The 19,860-nt window shown below is 37.6% G+C and overlaps 1 protein-coding gene across 3 annotated transcripts; it reads right to left on the reverse strand.

Annotated features, from left to right (window-relative positions):
- Window positions 1-470: 470 nt before the first annotated feature.
- Window positions 471-19,787, reverse strand: LOC133461338 (histone-lysine N-methyltransferase SETDB1-A-like). 3 transcript variants are annotated; one of them, XM_061742214.1, is made up of 11 exons: window positions 19,454-19,787; window positions 12,307-12,494; window positions 10,832-10,935; window positions 9,970-10,731; window positions 8,734-9,429; window positions 8,190-8,339; window positions 4,691-4,892; window positions 1,502-1,575; window positions 966-1,156; window positions 806-872; window positions 471-717 (listed from the first exon to the last, which is right to left on the reverse strand). In XM_061742214.1, the coding sequence occupies exons 2-11, from the start codon at window positions 12,468-12,470 to the stop codon at window positions 704-706; spliced, it is 2,424 nt and encodes an 807-aa protein (XP_061598198.1). In that variant the 5' UTR covers window positions 12,471-12,494; window positions 19,454-19,787; the 3' UTR covers window positions 471-703. The 3 variants fall into 3 exon arrangements, with proteins under 3 accessions (XP_061598198.1, XP_061598197.1, XP_061598195.1); XM_061742213.1 differs by having other exon boundaries at window positions 8,734-8,925; window positions 9,457-10,731; XM_061742211.1 differs by having other exon boundaries at window positions 8,734-10,731.
- Between the last annotated feature and the right edge of the window lie 73 nt (window positions 19,788-19,860).

Consider the following 19,860-nt stretch of genomic DNA (forward strand, 5'->3'; position numbering starts at 1 on the left):
ATCAGCAATATTAAAATAATAAAAGGCTTGCAATATTTCAGTTAATTTGTAATGAATCCAGAATGTATGACACTTTTGTAATTGCATTACAGAAAATCATAATATTCTAATTTTCTGAGACAGTCCTGTACAGTAATAGGTGGCAATTTTTATTTTTTTAAAAAGAACAGAAATTACACAGATTATCACTTCAATAAATATCACGCAAAGGCTTTAAAAAAATAAAAAATAAAAAATCAGTAGCCTATACATATTAATTAATCACAAATCATTTGTCTTCTTCTCAAACACGCTCTGGATTAACAATTTAAAATAAGCATGAAGAAAAATCTGCTAAATTTTATCCAAGAACAAACAAAAAAAAGGTAACTAAAAGTGTATTTGTATAAAAATGTAATCCCTTTCAAGGCAGTTAAAACAAGTCTCAATGATGCTGCCACACAAATCTGACACCAAACACACCAGGAACATAAAATATCTGTTGGTTTTATTGTTCAGGAAGATCAGGGCATTGAAGTTGGTGGGGACAACAAAAGGCTACTGCAGCCATCGCCCTGGAACATGCAAAAACATATCACACATAAAAAACAAACATGCAAAAACATATTAAAAACATAAAAAACAATCAGCATCTTTCATTGGTGGTTGTAGGGCATCATCCTCGAACAGTTGCTCTAACACATACTTTGTCCCTTCAATGTGCTCATTTTGACGATCCTGAAGACCAAAAGCACACAGGACAGAAATGAGACATTACGAATAATTAAATAACTGAATATATTTGTAATGAAACATTTTAATTGACCTTTGGCGGCGTATTTGAATTGCAAGCAAGGAGAACCTCGGTAAATCCACTCGTCGTGCTGATCACTCTAAGCATAAAGCACATACACCACTCCGTCACACAATCAAAATATATGCATAAGGAGAAATTAAATTGCAAAAAGGCATAATTTGGTACTGACCTTGAAATTAACCTTTACCAAGCTGCAGTCAACCGTGGTAATCTCCCCTGTCTGCTGGACTCCATTGTATTCTACATTTACGTTTGACCCAACCTTGTAACATACCTTTGTGGGGTTAGGCCACTGTTTTAAATAGTTTGTAATGAAATTCCTGTGATTTTCCTCATGAATATCCTCTAAAGGGTCCGGCACTGTCATAGAAAAGTGAGAAAAGGTTAGCCCTTCTTTTTGGCAATATAAGACAAGAAGTTGAATTTTGGGGTTCAATTTTATTCACACTATAAAAACCATGAACAACTTTCAAAAGGAGGGAGTTAAATGTAACAACCTTGATAATAATATGCTGTAATTCACATTTTTTAAGGTAGTGTCATTAGTCTTATCTAAGGCACAGAGGACAAATGGCAACAATTTTCATATTAAGACAAAATATTAGTTTAGTAATAAGGCACAACCGCTGCTTTTCACAAAACTTGATTGTACTTCTTAAGCTTTACAGCATATGAAACACAAAGTATTTTTAAATTAACACTTACATGGTTTGCAGATTACGTGAAGTGAGGGTAGGCCAGTGTAGACTGAGGTATGATCATCAATGAAAATCAAGAATCTGTTGAATAAAAAAAAAATCTTTTTACTCGTGCTGTCAGGCGATTAAACAAAAAAAAATCTAATCTAAAAGATTTTTTTTTTCCATTATGCACTTCGAGAAAAAAGTCGAAATGTCGAGAAAAAAGTCAAAATTTCGAGAAAAAAGTCAAAATGTCGAGATTAAAAAGGAAAGGAAAAAGGAAGAAAAAAAGAAAAAAAAGAAGAAAAAAGAAAAAAAGGAGAAAAAAGAAGAGAAAAAATAAGAGAAAAAAAGAAAAAAAAAGGTCAAACATTTTTTTTAAAGCTCCAGGAGCCACTAGGGCGGCGCTAAAGAGCTGCATGCGGCTCTAGAGCCGCGGGTTGCCGACCATAGACATATATACATAGACGCCGCATTGACTGACGCTTCCTATTGGGGCCGACGTCGGGGGTGGCCGCCATCTTGGATCGGTGGCGCTTTGACTCCAGTGCGTTCACTTCTATTGAGGAAGGAGGTGTCTGCATGAGTAAAATAACTATAACTCACTTAATTTTCAACCGATTTTCACGCGGTTTGCTTTGTTACAAACGGCAGACATGTAGCTATGACACAGGATGCTTGATGTACGTAAAAAAATTCAGGCTGTCATGCTAAAATACGTTCTGCAGGTAGTCACACTACTGGTTATGTTATTCAGGTATACACACACATATATATATATATATATATATATATATATATATATATATATATATATATATATATATATATATATATATATATATATATATACATATATTTATATACACACATATATATACATATACACAATACAAAATACAGTATAGCATATTAATGAATATAGTAATATATTTTAATAACAGACAAACTTAAAAACAAAAAACGGATGACAGCATACAATTGTCTTAATGGAGAAAAAAAAGAAACATTTGGTGTTATAAATGAAAATTGTATGATAATGCAATCACTATGATATATAATTTTATAATATAATACAGTCAAAAATATAGGAAATGAAGCAACATACAATAAGATAATACAATATGCTATATTACTGGGTACGCTAATATGATATAATAACATGTAATATAATATGGTATAATAGATTCATATAATATCATACATTCTGTTATACTATAACATGTAATAAGGGGTAACAAAAAATAAGGTACACTATGATAATAATGATAATAATAATAAAAATAATAAAAAGATTGTTGAGTTGAGTTTATTTCACTTAAACTATTTACATTTTTACCAACTGTTCTTCACACTTCACAACAGTTGTTTGTCTGTCTGTCTGTTTCTCTCTCTGTCTGTTTCTCTCACAGAGCCACTGTATTTTCAGTGTTTTTTTTAAATGAGGAACTCATAAAAACATGACTCTACTTGCTCACATCACACACACATACAGAGACAATCATGGTGGTACAGATGAAAGGATAGTAGTTAAAATCAGATGACGATCATACAGTACAGCTGTATCTCATGGTCCAGAATGTATGATATTATATTAATCTATTATACCATATTATATTACATGTTATTATATCATATCATATATCAGCCAGTAATATAGTATATTGTATTATCTTATTGTATGTTGCCTCATTTCATATATTTTTGACTGTATTATATTATAAAATGATATATCATAGCGATTGCATTATTATATAATTTCATTTATAACACTAATATTCAATTCCTCACACACACACACACTCCTTCCAAATGTTTATTTTTTTTCTCCATTAAGACAATTGTAGGCTGTCATCCGTTATGTTTTTTGTTTTTAAGTTTGTCTGTTATTAAAATATATCAATACATTCATTAATATGCTATACTGTATTTTGTATTGTGTATATTGTGTGTGTGTATATATATATATATATATATATATATATATATATATATATATATATATATATATATATATATATATATATACATAATATATATATATATATATATATATATATATATATATATATATATACATACATATATATACATATATATATACATATATACACACACACACACACTACATGCAGAACGTATTTTAGCATGAAAGCCTGCATTTTTAACGTACATCAAGCATCCTGTATCATAGCTACATGTCTGCCGTTTGTAACAAAGCAAACCGCGTGAAAATCGGTTGAAAATGAAGTGAGTTATAGTTATTTTACTTATGCATACACCTCCTTCCTCAATAGAAATGAACGCACTGGAGTCAAAGCGCCACCGATCCAAGATGGCGGCCACGCCCGACGTTCTCAGGCAGTCAATGCGGCGTCTATGTATATATGTCTATGTTGCCGACCCCTGGACTAGCAGCAGGAGGGAAGTGGCCTACAGGTCCCTCAATTGGCCAAATTTCAAATGCTTGCGCATTCTGCCACTCATAATTAATTGCATTAATTTTCATAACGCGTTAATTAGCAGTGAAATTAATTAATCTAATTAACGCGCTAAACTGACAGCCCTACTTTTTACTGAAGTTGATTTATGCCAAACAAGCGGTGGTTTATCTAAAACCTAATACAGGACTGTCTCAGAAAATTTGAATATTGTGATAAAGTCCTTTATTTTCTGTAATGCAATTAAAAAAACAAAAATGTCATACATTCTGGATTCATTACAAATCAACTGAAATATTGCAAGCCTTTTATTATTTTAATATTGCTGATTATGGCTTACAGTTTAAGATTAAGATTCCCAGAATATTCTATTTTTTTTAGATAGGATATTTGAGTTTTCTTAAGCTGTAAACCATGATCAGCAATATTAAAATAATAAAAGGCTTGCAATATTTCAGTTGATTTGTAATGAATCCAGAATGTATGAAATTTTTGCATTACAGAAAATAAAGGACTTTATCACAATATTCTAATTTTCGGAGACAGTCCTGTATATTTCTTACAGACATTATCAGAAATAAAAGGCTTTTCATAATCAGTAGCACGCACACACACACACACACACACACACACACACACACACACACACACACACACACACACACACACACACACACACACACACACACACACACACACACACACACACACACACACACACACACACACACACACACACACACACACACACACACACACACACACACACCTACCTCATCCGGTTCATGCGGGAGGGGAGCTCTGCCACGATACCGGGCTGATACTGAAGGCTCTCAGTCCGGTGCTGGATCACCACACGAGCACCAATAGACAGCTGTTCTATCCTTGCGCAATAGTGAAAGGCAATGTGGTGACTGGACACAAGGCTCCTCTCATTCTCCTTAAAAGTTACCTTGTATTTTATTCTACCGTCTTCTGCAATTAAGAAGAAGAAGAAAAAAAAAACACTTAACAAAATACATAATTTGCCTCATCATGAAAAATGTACTTGAATGCATGGAAGATCAACAGCGTTCAGGGACACAATCAACCAGGGAAAAGTAACAGGCGATGCAGGGTGTGTGCTCCATAGACATATATACGTAGACACCACATCAAGTGTTCTTGCCCGCTGCTGTGATACGTCAACGTCGCTGCCATATTGGATGTTCAAGACTGCGCTGTAAACTACCGTAATACAAGTAAATGGACTTATTTTCATAAAGCTCCTTTCTACAAAGAGATGTACGTTTTACGTCTTATTTATTCATTCACACACGCACTAATATACTTGGGAAACAGTTAGGCACCAAATATAATATATTTAATTTTCTCAGATGGCAAAGATAAGAACTTGATCCCATATTTTCTCATCAACAAAGCATATTTTACATTTTTTCAAGTAACAAAATAATGAATTCAAATGTTATTTTATTGTCTGAAAAATGGTTCAAATATGTTATTTTGTTATTTGACATTTTTTTTATTTGTTTTGTTGATGAGAAAATATGTTTCTCTATTTTTCTTATTTTAGTGAGGGGGGATATATATTGTTTTTCGGCACTACCTTGTTCTCTATAGCTGATATAACATGAATTACTCCTATGTGAGATCAATAAAGTTCTTATTTTTGCCATCTGAGAAAATTAAATATATTATATTTGGTGTCTAACTGTTCCCCAAGTATATTAGTGCGTGTGTGAATGAATAAATGAGACATAAAATGTAAATTTCTTTGTAGAAAGGCGCTTTATGAAACTCAGTCCATTTACTTGTATTAGTTTAACAGCGCAGTCTTGAACATCCAATATGGCGGCGACGTTGACGTATCACAGCAGCTCCATGGGGCGGATACGTTTATATGTCTATGGTGTACTCTACTAGCTTAATTTTTACTCACCAAGATTTTGTTAGTTTTTTGCTCAGGAGGTCAATATTCTTCCAAATGTAAGATTAGATCTTTTTGTCCCTAACATTTAGATATCAGTTTACCTTAACCCCATTGTTTGCTTGTTTCTTCAGTACTTTTCAAGTAGCATGATCAAGGTGGGACTCATGCTCCGTAGTTGCACATTGGTCTACATTTTTAAGACCCAAAGGTGGAATTTGGGGACTGGGTTTGAATTTTATGCATCTCTACAATAGAGGTATTTTTAGAACAACATTCTGCTCCTTTTAAACCACATCTTTACAGCTCTGTTAAAAGCTGGTGGTTCCCACTGAAGGGCCCCAGACAGCTCAGCGGGTTGAGCAGGTGCACCATGTGCAGGATGGCTATCGCCCTCATGCAGGCGGGGCATGTTCCAGTCCCGGCCTGTTGCTCTTTACTGCGTGTCTTCCCCTTCTCTCTCTACCCGTTTCCTATCCAGCCATTTTTAAAATAAAGAACTCTACAACCAGTACTGGAGTTGAGGGGGGATGAGGGGGGATGGCATCCCCCCCTGAAATAAAAACGGTCCAAATCATCCCCCCTGTAAAACTGCCATCTCCACTTTCCATCCCTTATGTCATTTCATCATGAATGTGGTTTTACTGCTATTTTAACATTTAGAGTCATCACCAGAAAAATAACTTATTTGACAATTTTCACCTGTTTAAAGCAAATTTTCAATTGAAATAAGTAGAAAAATCTTGTTCCACTGGCAGATTTTTCTACTTATTTCAAGTGAAAATCTATTTGAAACATGTGAAAATTGTTGTTTTTTCCAGTGATGAGTCTTGTTTTAAATGTAATGCGATTTTTTTTACTAAAATGAGACATTTTAACTAGAAATAAGACAAATATTCTTGTTAAGATTGTGAGTTTTTGCAGTGATCCATTTTACTTATCCTGTGAAGGACAGAGTCATATTGATAAGTTCAGAAAAGTGTTTTTTATTGTTGTGTTTTGATGTATTTGATGTAAGCCCAGTGGATATTTAAAGCTTACAGAAGGCTGCATTTAACTGCTGCTATGTCATTCCTGCAGTATTTCTGCAGGTGTTTTGGTCACTGCTATTATTTGTAATATATTATATTATTTGTAATCAGCACAAATTATCTGTCCCCATATGATAAAATCCACCATCCCCCTGATTTTTTTTTTTACAACTCGAGTACTGTCTACAACCTACAACTAATCTTTAAAAGTGGGGTACAGTAAATGCAGCATGGCGTGGGAATAGGCAGAGATAAACATGCAACCAGGCAGAAGGCGACACAGTGTAAAGCCGATCTCGTCTTGTTTTCACCAAGTTGATGAAGCAACGTTGAATTGTGATCTGTAGGGAAACACTGACATGGCAATCAGCCACCTCTGTTTACACTGCACGAATGACCAAAAGGAAAGAGCACTGGCTTAAAAATTATGTTGTTTTTGGATCAAAATGGCACGACTGCTGTGAGAAAAATAGCGCATCTAAAAAACATGATAATATACATCATACCTGTGGGTCTAAGTAACTGCTAATCTGGGGCTGGATTCACCAATATTTTCTTAAGAACCGTCTTAAGAACTGTCATTTCTTACGAATTTCTTATTTTTCCTACTTAAGAACTTCTTAAAATATGTCATTGCATTGCACGCACCAACAAACAACATTTATAGGTAGTTTAGGTCTTAACCGTCAGTCACTCTCTAAACATGGAGAAGGAGAAAAAGAGATGCAGGAACTTTTCAAGGTTATGGTGGATGAGATTAATGTGCGAAAAAAAATACTATTGGGGAAAATGAATAATAATTAACTACCACGCTAACTAACATGCTAACAAACAGTTAACAGGCTCTTTCTGTAATTAATTACAAAGTATATCCTCAAACTATGACCTACTTGTCTAAACTTGTCTAAAATGTGTTGAAAAAGGTGATATTAGAGTCTTACCTTTTCACAGAAGACATTTTAAGACTGGTCAAGGTTGTCTTTAAAGTTAAGAAAAAAGTCAAGAACAAATTTGAGAACTTTTATTTCAAAAATACCATTTATTCTTAAGTTTTTTCTTAAGAAGAAACTTAAGAAGAAAGTTGAGAAAATACTTTTTTGGAGAATATGGCTTCTTCTTTTTTCTTCTTAAGACTGAACTTAAGAGAAAAATGACACTTAAGAGGATTTTTCTTCTTAAGAATGTTTTGTGAATCCGGTCCCTGATTGTTTGCGGGAAACTGTGAAGGAAGACTCAGTTTTGAAGCCCAACTGCTGACTAGGTTCGTATTCTAATCTATTCTTTGCATGTTGGAAAGACGGCTGTAATGCTTACCCTTTGTTATTATTTCAGTAATTTTCCCAAGTTGCCAAGTCAACGGCCTCCTCCTTGCCAGGACAGTCATGTTCACCCTGAGCTTTGCTTGTGGCACACTTGGAGGAGTCTTAGTAGCTCCAGAGGACTGACGGTTCACAGGGGTTACTTCTGTTAGTGGAATAAAAATGGGGGGAACAGAAAACAGATAAATTGGAGGGATATTTATATCTCTCAAAGGGAAAACGATGTTTGTATGTCTTTAACCAATGTTGTGGGAGCCAATTGTGATTGTACCAATAACAGCATGTTTTCTCTTAAACATTCATGAAACAACAAAACAAAAAAATCTTGAATATTATTTCACTTCCTTTACATCTACTCCACAATATCATAAATTACTCATCTTGCTCCGCTTTAAAAGAAAGTCTTTGTTTATAAATAAGTGGACAGAAAAACACCCCCACGAGATCGTTATATCACAGACGTAGTATTGAAAACACTGAATGATGGAAAAAAAAAAAAAAAAAAAGAAAAGATGATTGTAAATGTGCTGTGTCATCACCCTGAGCATCTGGATCCCTCTCAACATTGCTGTCCGGGTTGGACGGAGTCGTTGTTGTCTTTGCTGTGGTGGATAAAGGTGTTGTTGTCTTTGTTGTGTTGGACTGGGCTGTTTTTTGGTTTGTTCCGTTGGATAAAGGTGTTGTCTTTGTTGTGGTGGATAAAGGTGTTGTCTTTGTTGTGTGGGATAGAGGTGTTGTCATCTTTGCTGTGGTGGATTGGGCCGTTGTCTTTGTCGTTTTAAGCCGCGGCGTCGTTGCTTTTCTTATATCGGTTTCAGAATCAGCGTTTGGACTTGCTTGCCGTGCTTTCATTGCTTCAAATTTACTCGGTGTACTTTCTGGGGATGGGGATGATGGGAGGACGTTTGCTCTAGTTTTTCTCTTAGCCCAGCTGCCACTTTTACGGGCAGTGGGGTGATTCCTCTTCACTGTAAGTTTTCTTCGTTTGCTTGATCCAGTGTTAAATTCTGAGGGAGAGAAATCGGAATCACTTAAATTATCGTCTGTCTCCCACTGCATACTAGACTCAGCACTACTTGAAGTTCCCTCTTCATTGATATCAGGCGGAGCATCTGGATCGGGTGCAGGCGTCTCCACTGCCTCACTCTCAACATTGCTGTCCGGGTTGGACGGAGGTGTTGTTGTCTTTGTTGTGTTGGACTGGGCTGTTTTTTGGTTTGTTCCGTTGGATAAAGGTGTTGTCTTTGTTGTGGTGGATAAAGGTGTTGTCTTTGTTGTGGTGGACGGAGGTGTTCTTGTCTTTGTTGTGGTGGACGGAGGTGTTGTCATCTTTGCTGTGGTGGATTGGGCTGTTGTCTTTGTCATTTTAAGCTGCGGTGTTGTTGCTTTTTTTATATCGGTTTCAGAATCAGCGTTTGGACTTGCTTGCCGTGCTTTCATTGCTTCTAATTTACTAGGTGTACTTTCTGGGGATGGGGATGATGGGAGGAAATTTGATGTAGTTCTTCTCTTAGCCCAGCTGCCACTTTTACGGGCAGTGGGGTGAATCCTCTTCACTGTAACATTTGAATTAAGTTTTCTTCGTTTGCTTGATCCAGTGTTAAATGCTGAGAGAGATAAATCGGAATCACTTGTATTATTTTCTGATTCCCGCTGCATGCTAGACTCAGCACTACTTGAAGTTTCCTCTTCATTGATATCAGGCGGAGCATCTGGGTCGGGTGCAGGCGTCTCCACTGCCTCACTCTCAACATTGCTGTCCGGGTTGGACGGAGGTGTTGTCTTTGTTGTGGTGGATAAAGGTGTTGTCTTTGTTGTGTTGGATAAAGGTGTTGTCTTTGTTGTGGTGGACTGGGCTGTTTTTTGGTTTGTTCCGTTGGATAGAGGTGTTCTTGTCTTTGTTGTGGTGGACGGAGGTGTTGTCATCTTTGCTGTGGTGGATTGGGCTGCTGTCTTTGTCGTTTTAAGCCGCGGCGTCGTTGCTTTTTTTATATCGGTTTCAGAATCAGTGTTTGGACTTGCTTGCCGTGCTTTCATTGCTTCTAATTTACTAGGTGTACTTTCTGGGGATGGGGATGATGGGAGGACATTTGATGTAGTTCTTCTCTTAGCCCAGCTGCCACTTTTACGGGCAGTGGGGTGATTCCTTTTCACTGTAACATTTGAATTAAGTTTTCTTCGTTTGCTTGATCCAGTGTTAAATCCCGAGAGAGATAAATCGGAATCACTTGTATTATTTTCTGATTCCCGCTGCATACTAGACTCAGCGATACTTGAAGTTTCCTTTTCATTGATATCAGGCTGCGGTGATGGCGGACGTAAAGCTTGGATGAGCTGAGATTCACTAGTTTTAGTCAAGACCACCACCGGTTCTCTCGTCGAAGTGGGGGGGCTATTATGTCCACTGGTGCCATTTCTGTCTTGAGTGTCATGGTTGTCTCTGTCTGTTGGCGCTGTCCACTGAGCAGAACTATGAGACGTTGGAGAGCTGTGGGCCTGACACCTAGAGAGATCATAGTGTAACAGACGTGTACGTCCTAAAAGAAGAGAAAAGAAAAGGTTCAATTTTGCCATCCCAAACACTTATTTAGTGTTACATAGTAATTTATGTCGTTTTTTGTTTGTTTTGTTTTTTACCACAGCCTGTGGGTTCATCGCCATCATCAGAATCAGAGTCTCTGTACTCCCATCCCATCAAAGAGTATAGCTCCTTCGCAGCTTCCTCACATGCTGCCACAGATCTGAGCAGACACCCACAAAAGACACAGGTTACATGAGGATTTGGATCCTGTATGATTTAAAACTAATCCTTCCAGGGGTTAAGAGAAGGTCATCTGTTAGATTTTGGCTGTCAGTGGAGAAAAGGGATTGCCATACTTTGATTTCTGAGATGATAATGATCCTCCATAACTATACTGAAAATACTGCATATGGACAATATGGCATATGGACAAAAAGATGCAAAAGATGCAGAAACTGAATACGTCAAGAAACCTAGTACAGAAGTAATCAATATCAGTAATTAAAGAATGGACGTCAAAATCAAAAAGGAATTGTCCGTGGACTAAACTGTTTTCATGTGCTATGTGAAAGCAACAGCAGAACAAAAGTCTTTAATATATATATTTTAACACCAATTGAGGAAAGAAGAATTCTTTACAAAATTAAAAACATAATGGACAACTGTAACTAAGTTTACATGCAGTCAAAATTCGGGTTTTTGCTAATATTCCGGTTACTGAAACATTCGGAATATTCCGTTTACATGGTAATTAATCATTTGGGATATCTGGATCAAACCAGTGACGCGCGGAGAACATCATGACGCAATTCCCGTCATTTCCGCTTCTTCTTCCTGTATCCAAATTCAAAACAAATGCTGCTTCCCGCAACTTTTCGCTCACCTTCTTTTAAATCTCGCTATCCCGGTACTTTCTACCATCTACAAATGCAGAAATGTTCATATCCTTCATTACATTTATGAAGTGATTAGTCTCCTCCTGGTCTTGTGTTTCTCCGTGTTTATAAGAACTTCCTGGACTCAAAAGACCAGGATTCCTTGTGAACAGAGCATGAGCAGAAAACAAATTCCTGTTCCGTTTGATGGGGATATTCCGTTTGGCGTTTACATGACCCAATATTCAGGTTTTAAAAGGAGTAACCCAGGGGTCATATTGGGGTTTTAAAAACCTGAATATGAGCAAATTCGGGTTATTCAAAGGGGTTTTTGGTGTTTACATGGCTGTGCAAATTCGGGTTATTGCCAATATTCAAGTTTTAAAAGGGTTATTGATGCATGGAAACGCAGTCACTGTGCACCTCTATAACACTGCCTGACTGAGTTAGTAAAATATCTCCTCAGTAATGAATGAAGTATTCCTGAACTGAAATGGACTGCAACACACTGCAAAATGACCACGGTCATAAATAGGTGTGTGTAGTTTTAGCTGCATGGTTGTCAAACATTAACAACCCTGCAACTCTGAAGAGGACAACGTGTGTATGGGGTATTTAATGAATGGATGAACGAATGCATGCATGCATGCATATGAAGAAACATCATTTTCACAAGAAGCAGGCTTACAAGCAAAAAAGAAAACTACAACACTCACTGATCGAGCTTCACGATGCTGGAAGTCTGTTCCTCAATTTTTTCCACTTCTTTCCAGCAGAGACTGATGTGTTTTTCTTCTATGGCAGGGATGTGCGACACTATCTGGTCCCTGATCCACCTCCGGAGTTCCTTTTTGCTCATCTCCATCTCATCCTCCTCCATAATCACTCGCACAGACAAGGTTGGCTGGAAAACAGTAGAATTTTAACTTTGTGCATGATGAGTGTTGTGATCGAACCTGATCGCCCCGGATCTGTTGATCGAGCTGGAAAAGTTAAAGAAGGACAGAAGACTGGGACAGAATTTAATAGTCCTCTGCAGAAGGAGAAGTCAGCCTGCTCCGCTGAGTTCTGACCACTGAGTTCTGACCATTCTGTGTGTGAGACTGGTTTTATTGCTTTTTCAAGCAATAAAATGCTTGACACCCCTTATCTCTTGCCTGGTACAGAATGTTCCATTCAGTGAGAAGTCAGAGTAAACCCACACTAAGCTTAGCACACACACACATTACGTTGATCAGCATATACAGTTTAGTTATGACCAGTACTCGAGTTGTAAAAAAAAAATCAGGGGGGATGGTGGATTTTATCATATGGGGACAGATAATTTGTGCTGATTACAAATAATATAATATATTACAAATAATAGCACTGACCAAAACAGCTGCAGAAATACTGCAGGAATGACATAGCAGCAGTTAAATGCAGCCTTCTGTAAGCTTTAAATATCCACTGGGCTTACATCAAATACATCAAAACACAACAATAAAAAACACTTTTCTGAACTTATCAATATGACTCTGTCCTTCACAGGATAAGTAAAATGGATCACTGCAAAAACTCACAATCTTAACAAGAATATTTGTCTTATTTCTAGTTAAAATGTCTAATTTTAGTAAAAAAAAATCTCATTACACTTAAAACAAGACTCATCACGGGAAAAAACAACAATTTTCACCTGTTTCAAGTAGATTTTCACTTATAAGTAAAAAAATCTGCCAGTGGAACAAGATTTTTTTGCTTGTAATAAGAAGATAAATCTTGTCCCACTGGCAGATTTTTCTACTTATTTCAAGTGAAAATTTACTTGAAACGGGTGAAAATGGTCAAATAAGTTATTTTTCTGGTGATGACTCTAAATGTTGAAATAGCAGTAAAACCACATTCATTGATGAAATGACATAAGGGATGGAAAGGGGGGATGGCAGTTTTACGGGGGGGATGATTTGGACCGTTTTTATTTCAGGGGGGGATTCCATCCCCCCTCATCTCCAGCACTGGTTATGACTTATTTTATTCAACATGAGACATGTCTTGGTCTCGATAACGGAAGCTACGCAGTAACCGTGTTTCGGTGGCTCCCTGGATGACTGCAAGTGGCAGGCAGGAGGACACAGAGGCAAGTGTAAGGCAGCTCTGACGGAGATTCAGGCTGATGTACAACTGTTTCAGGTGACGTCACGACAACTAGACAGGCATAGACTGCAATGGACAATTAGGTCTGCGGAGAGGATAATTGGGACTAACCTCCCATCTATCCAGGCCCAGGAAACGGGCAGGTAGCATCTCTGCAGACCCCTCACATCCTGGACACAGACTTGTTTGAACTCCTCCCCTCTGGGCGGCGCTACAGAGCTCTGTACGCCAAAACCTCCAGACACAGAGACAGTTTCTTCCCCCAAACTGTTGCTCTGATGAACTCTCTTAACTCAGAGTAATCAATCAATAACTGCAATAATAATCATAATCCTTTCATCCATCAATTTTCTATACCCGCTTTATCCTTTGCGGTCTGCTGGAGTCTATCCCAGCTCATTACAGGTGAGAGGCAGGGGTTCACCTGGACAGGTCACCAGTCTATCGCCACATATACAGACAAACAACCAGACATACTCACACTCACATCTACGGGCAATTTAGAATCACCAATTTACCTACTATGCATGTTATGGAATGTGGAAGGAAACCGGAGTAACCGGAGGGAACCCACGCAAGCAGGGTTCCCTCCTTGCGTGTATATAAATGAGTATTAGTATAGTATAAATTAGTATGCCGTATTTTCTGGACTATAAGCCGTTACTTTTTTCATAGGTTTTCAACCATGCAGCTTATACAAAGGTGCAGCTATTCTGTGGATTTTTCTTCCACCACTCGGGGCGCTCTAACCTGAATTAGAATCAAAACTAAGACAAAATAAATGCAAAGAAGAATACGCTACTTCTTCTTTAGCAGATAGAAGTAGGTAGAAGCAGATTTCAAACAGATAAATAAATACCGGTTATTTTCTCTTGGTTCTGTCCGGTTTGAATCAGCAAAGTTGCTGCCGTGTTAAAAGACACTGTTAGGAAAGGATCTATTTAGGTACAAACATGTACATCATTTACAGTTCAAAATCCTTCTGGACATGTAGTAAATATCTAATCTAACAACATAAATATCTGCGGCTTGCTTATCTTTTTTTTCTTTAAATAGAGCGGATGCGGCTTGTATGCAGGTGCGGCTTATAGTCCAGAAAATACGGTAATAGTACAACAATTCAATTCAATTCAATTCAATTTTATTTATATAGCGTCTAATACAACAGAGTTGTCTCTAGACGCTTTACAGAGACCCATACCCAGAACATGACCCCCGAGCAGTTATTACATAAACAATGGCAGGTAAAAACTCCCCTAGTGGGAGAAAAACCTTAAGCCAAACAGTGGCAAGGAAAAACTCCCCTTTAGGAGGGAAGAAACCTTGAGCAGGACCAGGCTCATCAGGGGGGACCCTCCTGCCGAGGGCCAGACTGGTGGGTCAGGGACGGCAACAGCACAGCAGGCAGGTGGAAGCAGCAACGGGATGACCGGGGGTGGGGACCGCAGGCCAGCACACAGCTCCCGAAGCTCCGGCCCAATCAGCAAGTCCCAGGTTGGGGTGCAGGGTCAGGAAAAGACTTGTGCTCCGTAATGCAAGCTACAAGCCACCCACGGCCACCTGCAGGACAAAAGAGAGAAAAGGGAGGAGAAGGGGGGGCCAGCAACGGGATGACCAACATACAAACTCCACACAGAAAGACCCCCGCCGGGCATGGGAGTCGAGCCAGGAACCTTCTTGCTGTGAGGCAACAGTGTTAACCACCAAGCCCCCGTGCTGCCAATAATAATGATAATAATAATAACCACAATCATATGCTGTAACAATGTACCTTTCAATAACCATGTCTACCTCATACTGCTGAACCTTTCACTTTTAAATTGTGTATATGTTAATAAGAGCTACATTGGTCTATTTACTGTTTGTTAATATTTAAATCTGGGTACAGTGTGTGTAATAACCAGAGTCAAATTCCCTGTCTGGCATGTTCATACTTAAATTAAACCTGATTCTGATTAGTTTACATAATATGTAAATAAATTATTCTCATAAAAAAAAAAAAATTGGTTGTTTTTAATCAAGTAATCTGTCTTGTTTTCTATTGTATATTTATAATTGGGCTTAATTGGGAGTAATCAACCACTGTGCAATAATAATAATAATAACTACAATCATATGCTGTAACAATGCACCTTTCAATAACCATGTCTACCTCATACTGCTGCTCCTTTCACTTTTAAAAAAAATTGTATATGTTAATAAGTATATATCTTTATGAGAGCTGTCATTTTTTCTATTTACTGTACAGTGAGCGAAAATAACCAAGTCAAATTCCCTGTCTTGTTCGACCTGACTTGGCCAATAGGGCTTGGTCACCAAGGTGCATTCTGGGACGCGGCGGCCATGTTGGCAGCCTCGTGAGTGTAAACAAACAGCAGTGTAGTAGCACCAAGTGAACACACGGAACGCACAAAAAGATGTTAAAATGCCGGAAAGGAACTGGAATTTACCGAGATACCTTAAGAGCTTCGGCTACCTTGTTTAGGAGTGTTTGGCAGCTGCTTTGGTAAATGTTTGACTTGCCATGTGTCTCAATAAATTAGTATAATAGTTCAACATACAGTACATGTTTTGTATTACTCTCACTTTTTTTCTTTTTTGACTGCTATATTGTGCGGAAGAGGCTCCGAGGCGTGAGCAATATTTTTGTTTTCCTCGTGGGATTATTTTTTTCCTCTGCAGCTACAAATAGAGTTCATATTTTTTCCTCAACAAACTAGTTTTATCTGAATATTGGGGTTAATCGCCCCGCAGAAAGCTGGCCAGCAACTGCGTTTAGCTGGAGAAGTGGGGAATAAAACCCGTATGAATGATCCGACCCCGGTCTGTGTGAGTGTTTGTTTGTGGTTTACTGTGGAAGGTTATGTTTGGTCGTTACAGCCGCGATCCAAGCGAGCCGACAACTCTTTTACTCTTTTAATCAATCAATCTTTTTATTTAGACTCAGGTCCATTAAAAAAGACAAACAAACAAACATACAACATACATTTTCTCTATAGCTACCTCTATAAAGAGAGCCTGGAAACAGAGAAAGGACAAATTATATGGAATCTGAGAAAGGATCTGGAATTTGATCTGTAAAGTATAAATGGAATTTATAATTTTGTGTTTTTGTTTGTATGCAGCTGATGTTTGTTTGCTGGCGAAGTGTATCTGTGTCTTGTAAGCCCTTATAGGCTGGAACCTTAGAGGTGTATGACACATTAATAAACAACGATTCATTCATTCATTCATTCATACAACAATATTTAAAAAAGACAGTCATACCAGAGTTTCCACATAGCAGACTGGTATCTTACAGCACTGAGGACTGGGTTGGTTAACATCATAATAACGGCATTACAAGAGCTATTAAGTCGACACATGAATTTGAACATCAATCGCCTCAAAAGAGCATGAAAAGTGATAACTTGTACTTTACAAAAGAGTTCACTTGCACTAGAGTCTAGTCTAGTCTAGTGACATCTTGGTTTCCCAAGTAAAATACGCAGACAATCATTGTACGCAACCTGTAATTTATGGATGCTGGCCTTCTTAAATTGAATCCATAATCCATATCCATATCAAACTAAGCCCTAAAAAGACCCACTTTCACCCTCTCTGAACACCAGGAAAATCTTCTGGTCAACAAATTAGCCTGCATATATAAAATACGACGCTGTCTATTCATATCTTCATCATCAGTCATGTCATCAGTGATGCTGTGTCCCAGGTGTTTAGTTTTAGAGCAAGCAGGAAGCAGTTGTCCTGACCGGTAAAAGTAGTTCATGTTCCAGACCAGTTATCAGCACCACTCAAGGTGACCAAACTTACTTATGATTTTTGAAAAGATCCATGACTATAGATGATATTTTGGTATGATAACCTTCCCGAGTGGCAGCTGGATCATAGTTATCAGCTCATGAAGTTACCCACCCCTTTCAGGTTAATTGATGATTCTTAATTGGGTTTATTATACATTTCCTGAATCCTTTGTCCTGTGAGTATTCCAGTTTTTGTATTTTTTTTGTGTGTATTTTTTGTATTTTGTGTCTCTAATGTTGTTTATAAAACTAAGCTGGTTCCTTATCTCATTGTTATGTCCTTTATGTCGTGTATTTGCAGATAAAGACCAGTTTGTGACATTAGTGGCTGTTATAGTTTCATAGGAGCCTAATGATGCTCTTCTAGTTTAAGGCTCACAATGACCGGTAACCAGAGGTGTCTTCAGTATTCACATTCATTACTCAGGTAGAAGTATAGATACTAGAGTTTAAAAAAACTCCTGTAGAAGTTGAAGTATCAACTCAAGTTTTTTACTCAAGTAAAAGTATAAAAGTACTGGTTTCTAAACTACTTAAAGTATAAAAGTAAAAGTAATGTAAGGGGGAAAAAAGCCATTAAGGATAAAAGCCATTGAAAATGAATGCATCTTAGTATAATGCAAATATATTAAAGAAGCATATATGTGTACTATTGAGCATTAACATGTGTTTCAGAGAGCAGGAGATATGATGACTAGTTGCCTATAAGTATTGTAATGGTGCAAAAAGTCAAACTTCAGAGGCATGTTATCATTTATCCTAACCTTTATTGGAATGTACATCCAAGTTTAGTTGCAGGAATCTGAGGGAACGGATGTAAGAACAAAACTGGACAAGAACATCTGAAACAACCACAACCAAATTCACTCTATCCTGATGGAGCAATTTAACTGGATAGTTTTTATTAAAGGCCAAAATGAAATAGAGTAACGAGGCTGTTTTTAAGATGTAAGGAGTAAAAAGTACAGATAATTGCGTGAAAATGTAAGGAGTAAAAGTAAAAAGTCGTCTGAAAAATAATTACTCCAGTGAAGTATAGATAACCAAAATGTCTACTTAAGTAAGGTAACGAAGTATTTGTACTTTGTTACTTGACACCTCTGCCGGTAACAACAATATAGTATTGGTATATAAGAGCTGCAGTGACCTCTATGTTGGTCAGAAAGATTCACATCTTAGCTTGAATGAATGCTTAAAAGGTCTCCTTTGAAATGATACCAAAGACAATATTGTGAAACATTGACAGATTTCCCGTACATGAGTCTAAACCAGGACATGCAGCAGCATCTAAAATGTAATTTTCTGAAGGGGGTGGTAACTTCATGAGTTAATAACTATGATCCAGCTGCCACTCAGGAAGGTGATAATACCAAAACATCATCTATAAACATGGATCATTTCAAAAATAAAATAAAAGTAAAGTAAAAAGTAAGTTTGGTCACCTTGAGTTGTACTGACAAGTGACATTTTGGGTTCTAGCCCATGGACTAAAGGATGGAAAAGTGAGGTCCTTATCTCCTTTTACTTTGCAAATAAGAGCAGAACTATTTTCAGCATTATCACTAGATTTGACTCTGTTATCTCAGATACTTGGCCTCCAAGCAGGAAAGTGGTGAAAAGTTAAACCATTAGGGATCTTTTCTTCCCCACGTCTGTTATGTGTGGATCTGCTACAGCCACAACACAGCGACCTTTTGACTCGTGTTATTATTATTATTATTATCATTATTATTTGTGGGAGGTGCGTCAGGCAGAACAATAATAATCCAGCCTTAATAACGCATTAAACCCGGACTGGACTTGTTTAATCCCCGTTTCCCTTCCGTTTTACCTCCTAGACAGTGAAAGATCAAAACTAGTTTTCCTCTCTGCAGATCATACTGGTTAAAAAGCACGGTGAGGTGGACGTTCACTATTTGATACTCACTTTAAACGTTTGATTCAATTCAATCCTGAACTCCGGAGAAATTGTTGAAAATCAGCGCATCAGAGAACAGCCACTAAAAACAACATGTGGAAGTAAAGTGAACGTTTGGAAGTAAAACAACCAGGTTTGTGTGAAGCTGCGACGGCGTTACGACCAACTCCGACACCGAGCGGCGGTGTTTTTCCGCATTCAAAGGTCAGCCTTTGTTCGGGACGGGGTATTTTGCTGGTCTTATTTTATCCATTTATCAATTTGTTTTTTAAATGCAAGTAATAATACTTCTAATGATAAACTAAAGGTGAATTCGTCCAACAAACTCAACGCCAACGGAATGGAGGGATACGCGGTGTGTTAAATCAAACATACTCCAGCGCATGACGTGACGTCACCACTGGAGCCGTGCGAGC

This window comes from Cololabis saira, chromosome 15 (assembly GCF_033807715.1).
Source record: "Cololabis saira isolate AMF1-May2022 chromosome 15, fColSai1.1, whole genome shotgun sequence".
Taxonomy (NCBI): Eukaryota; Metazoa; Chordata; class Actinopteri; order Beloniformes; family Belonidae; genus Cololabis; species Cololabis saira.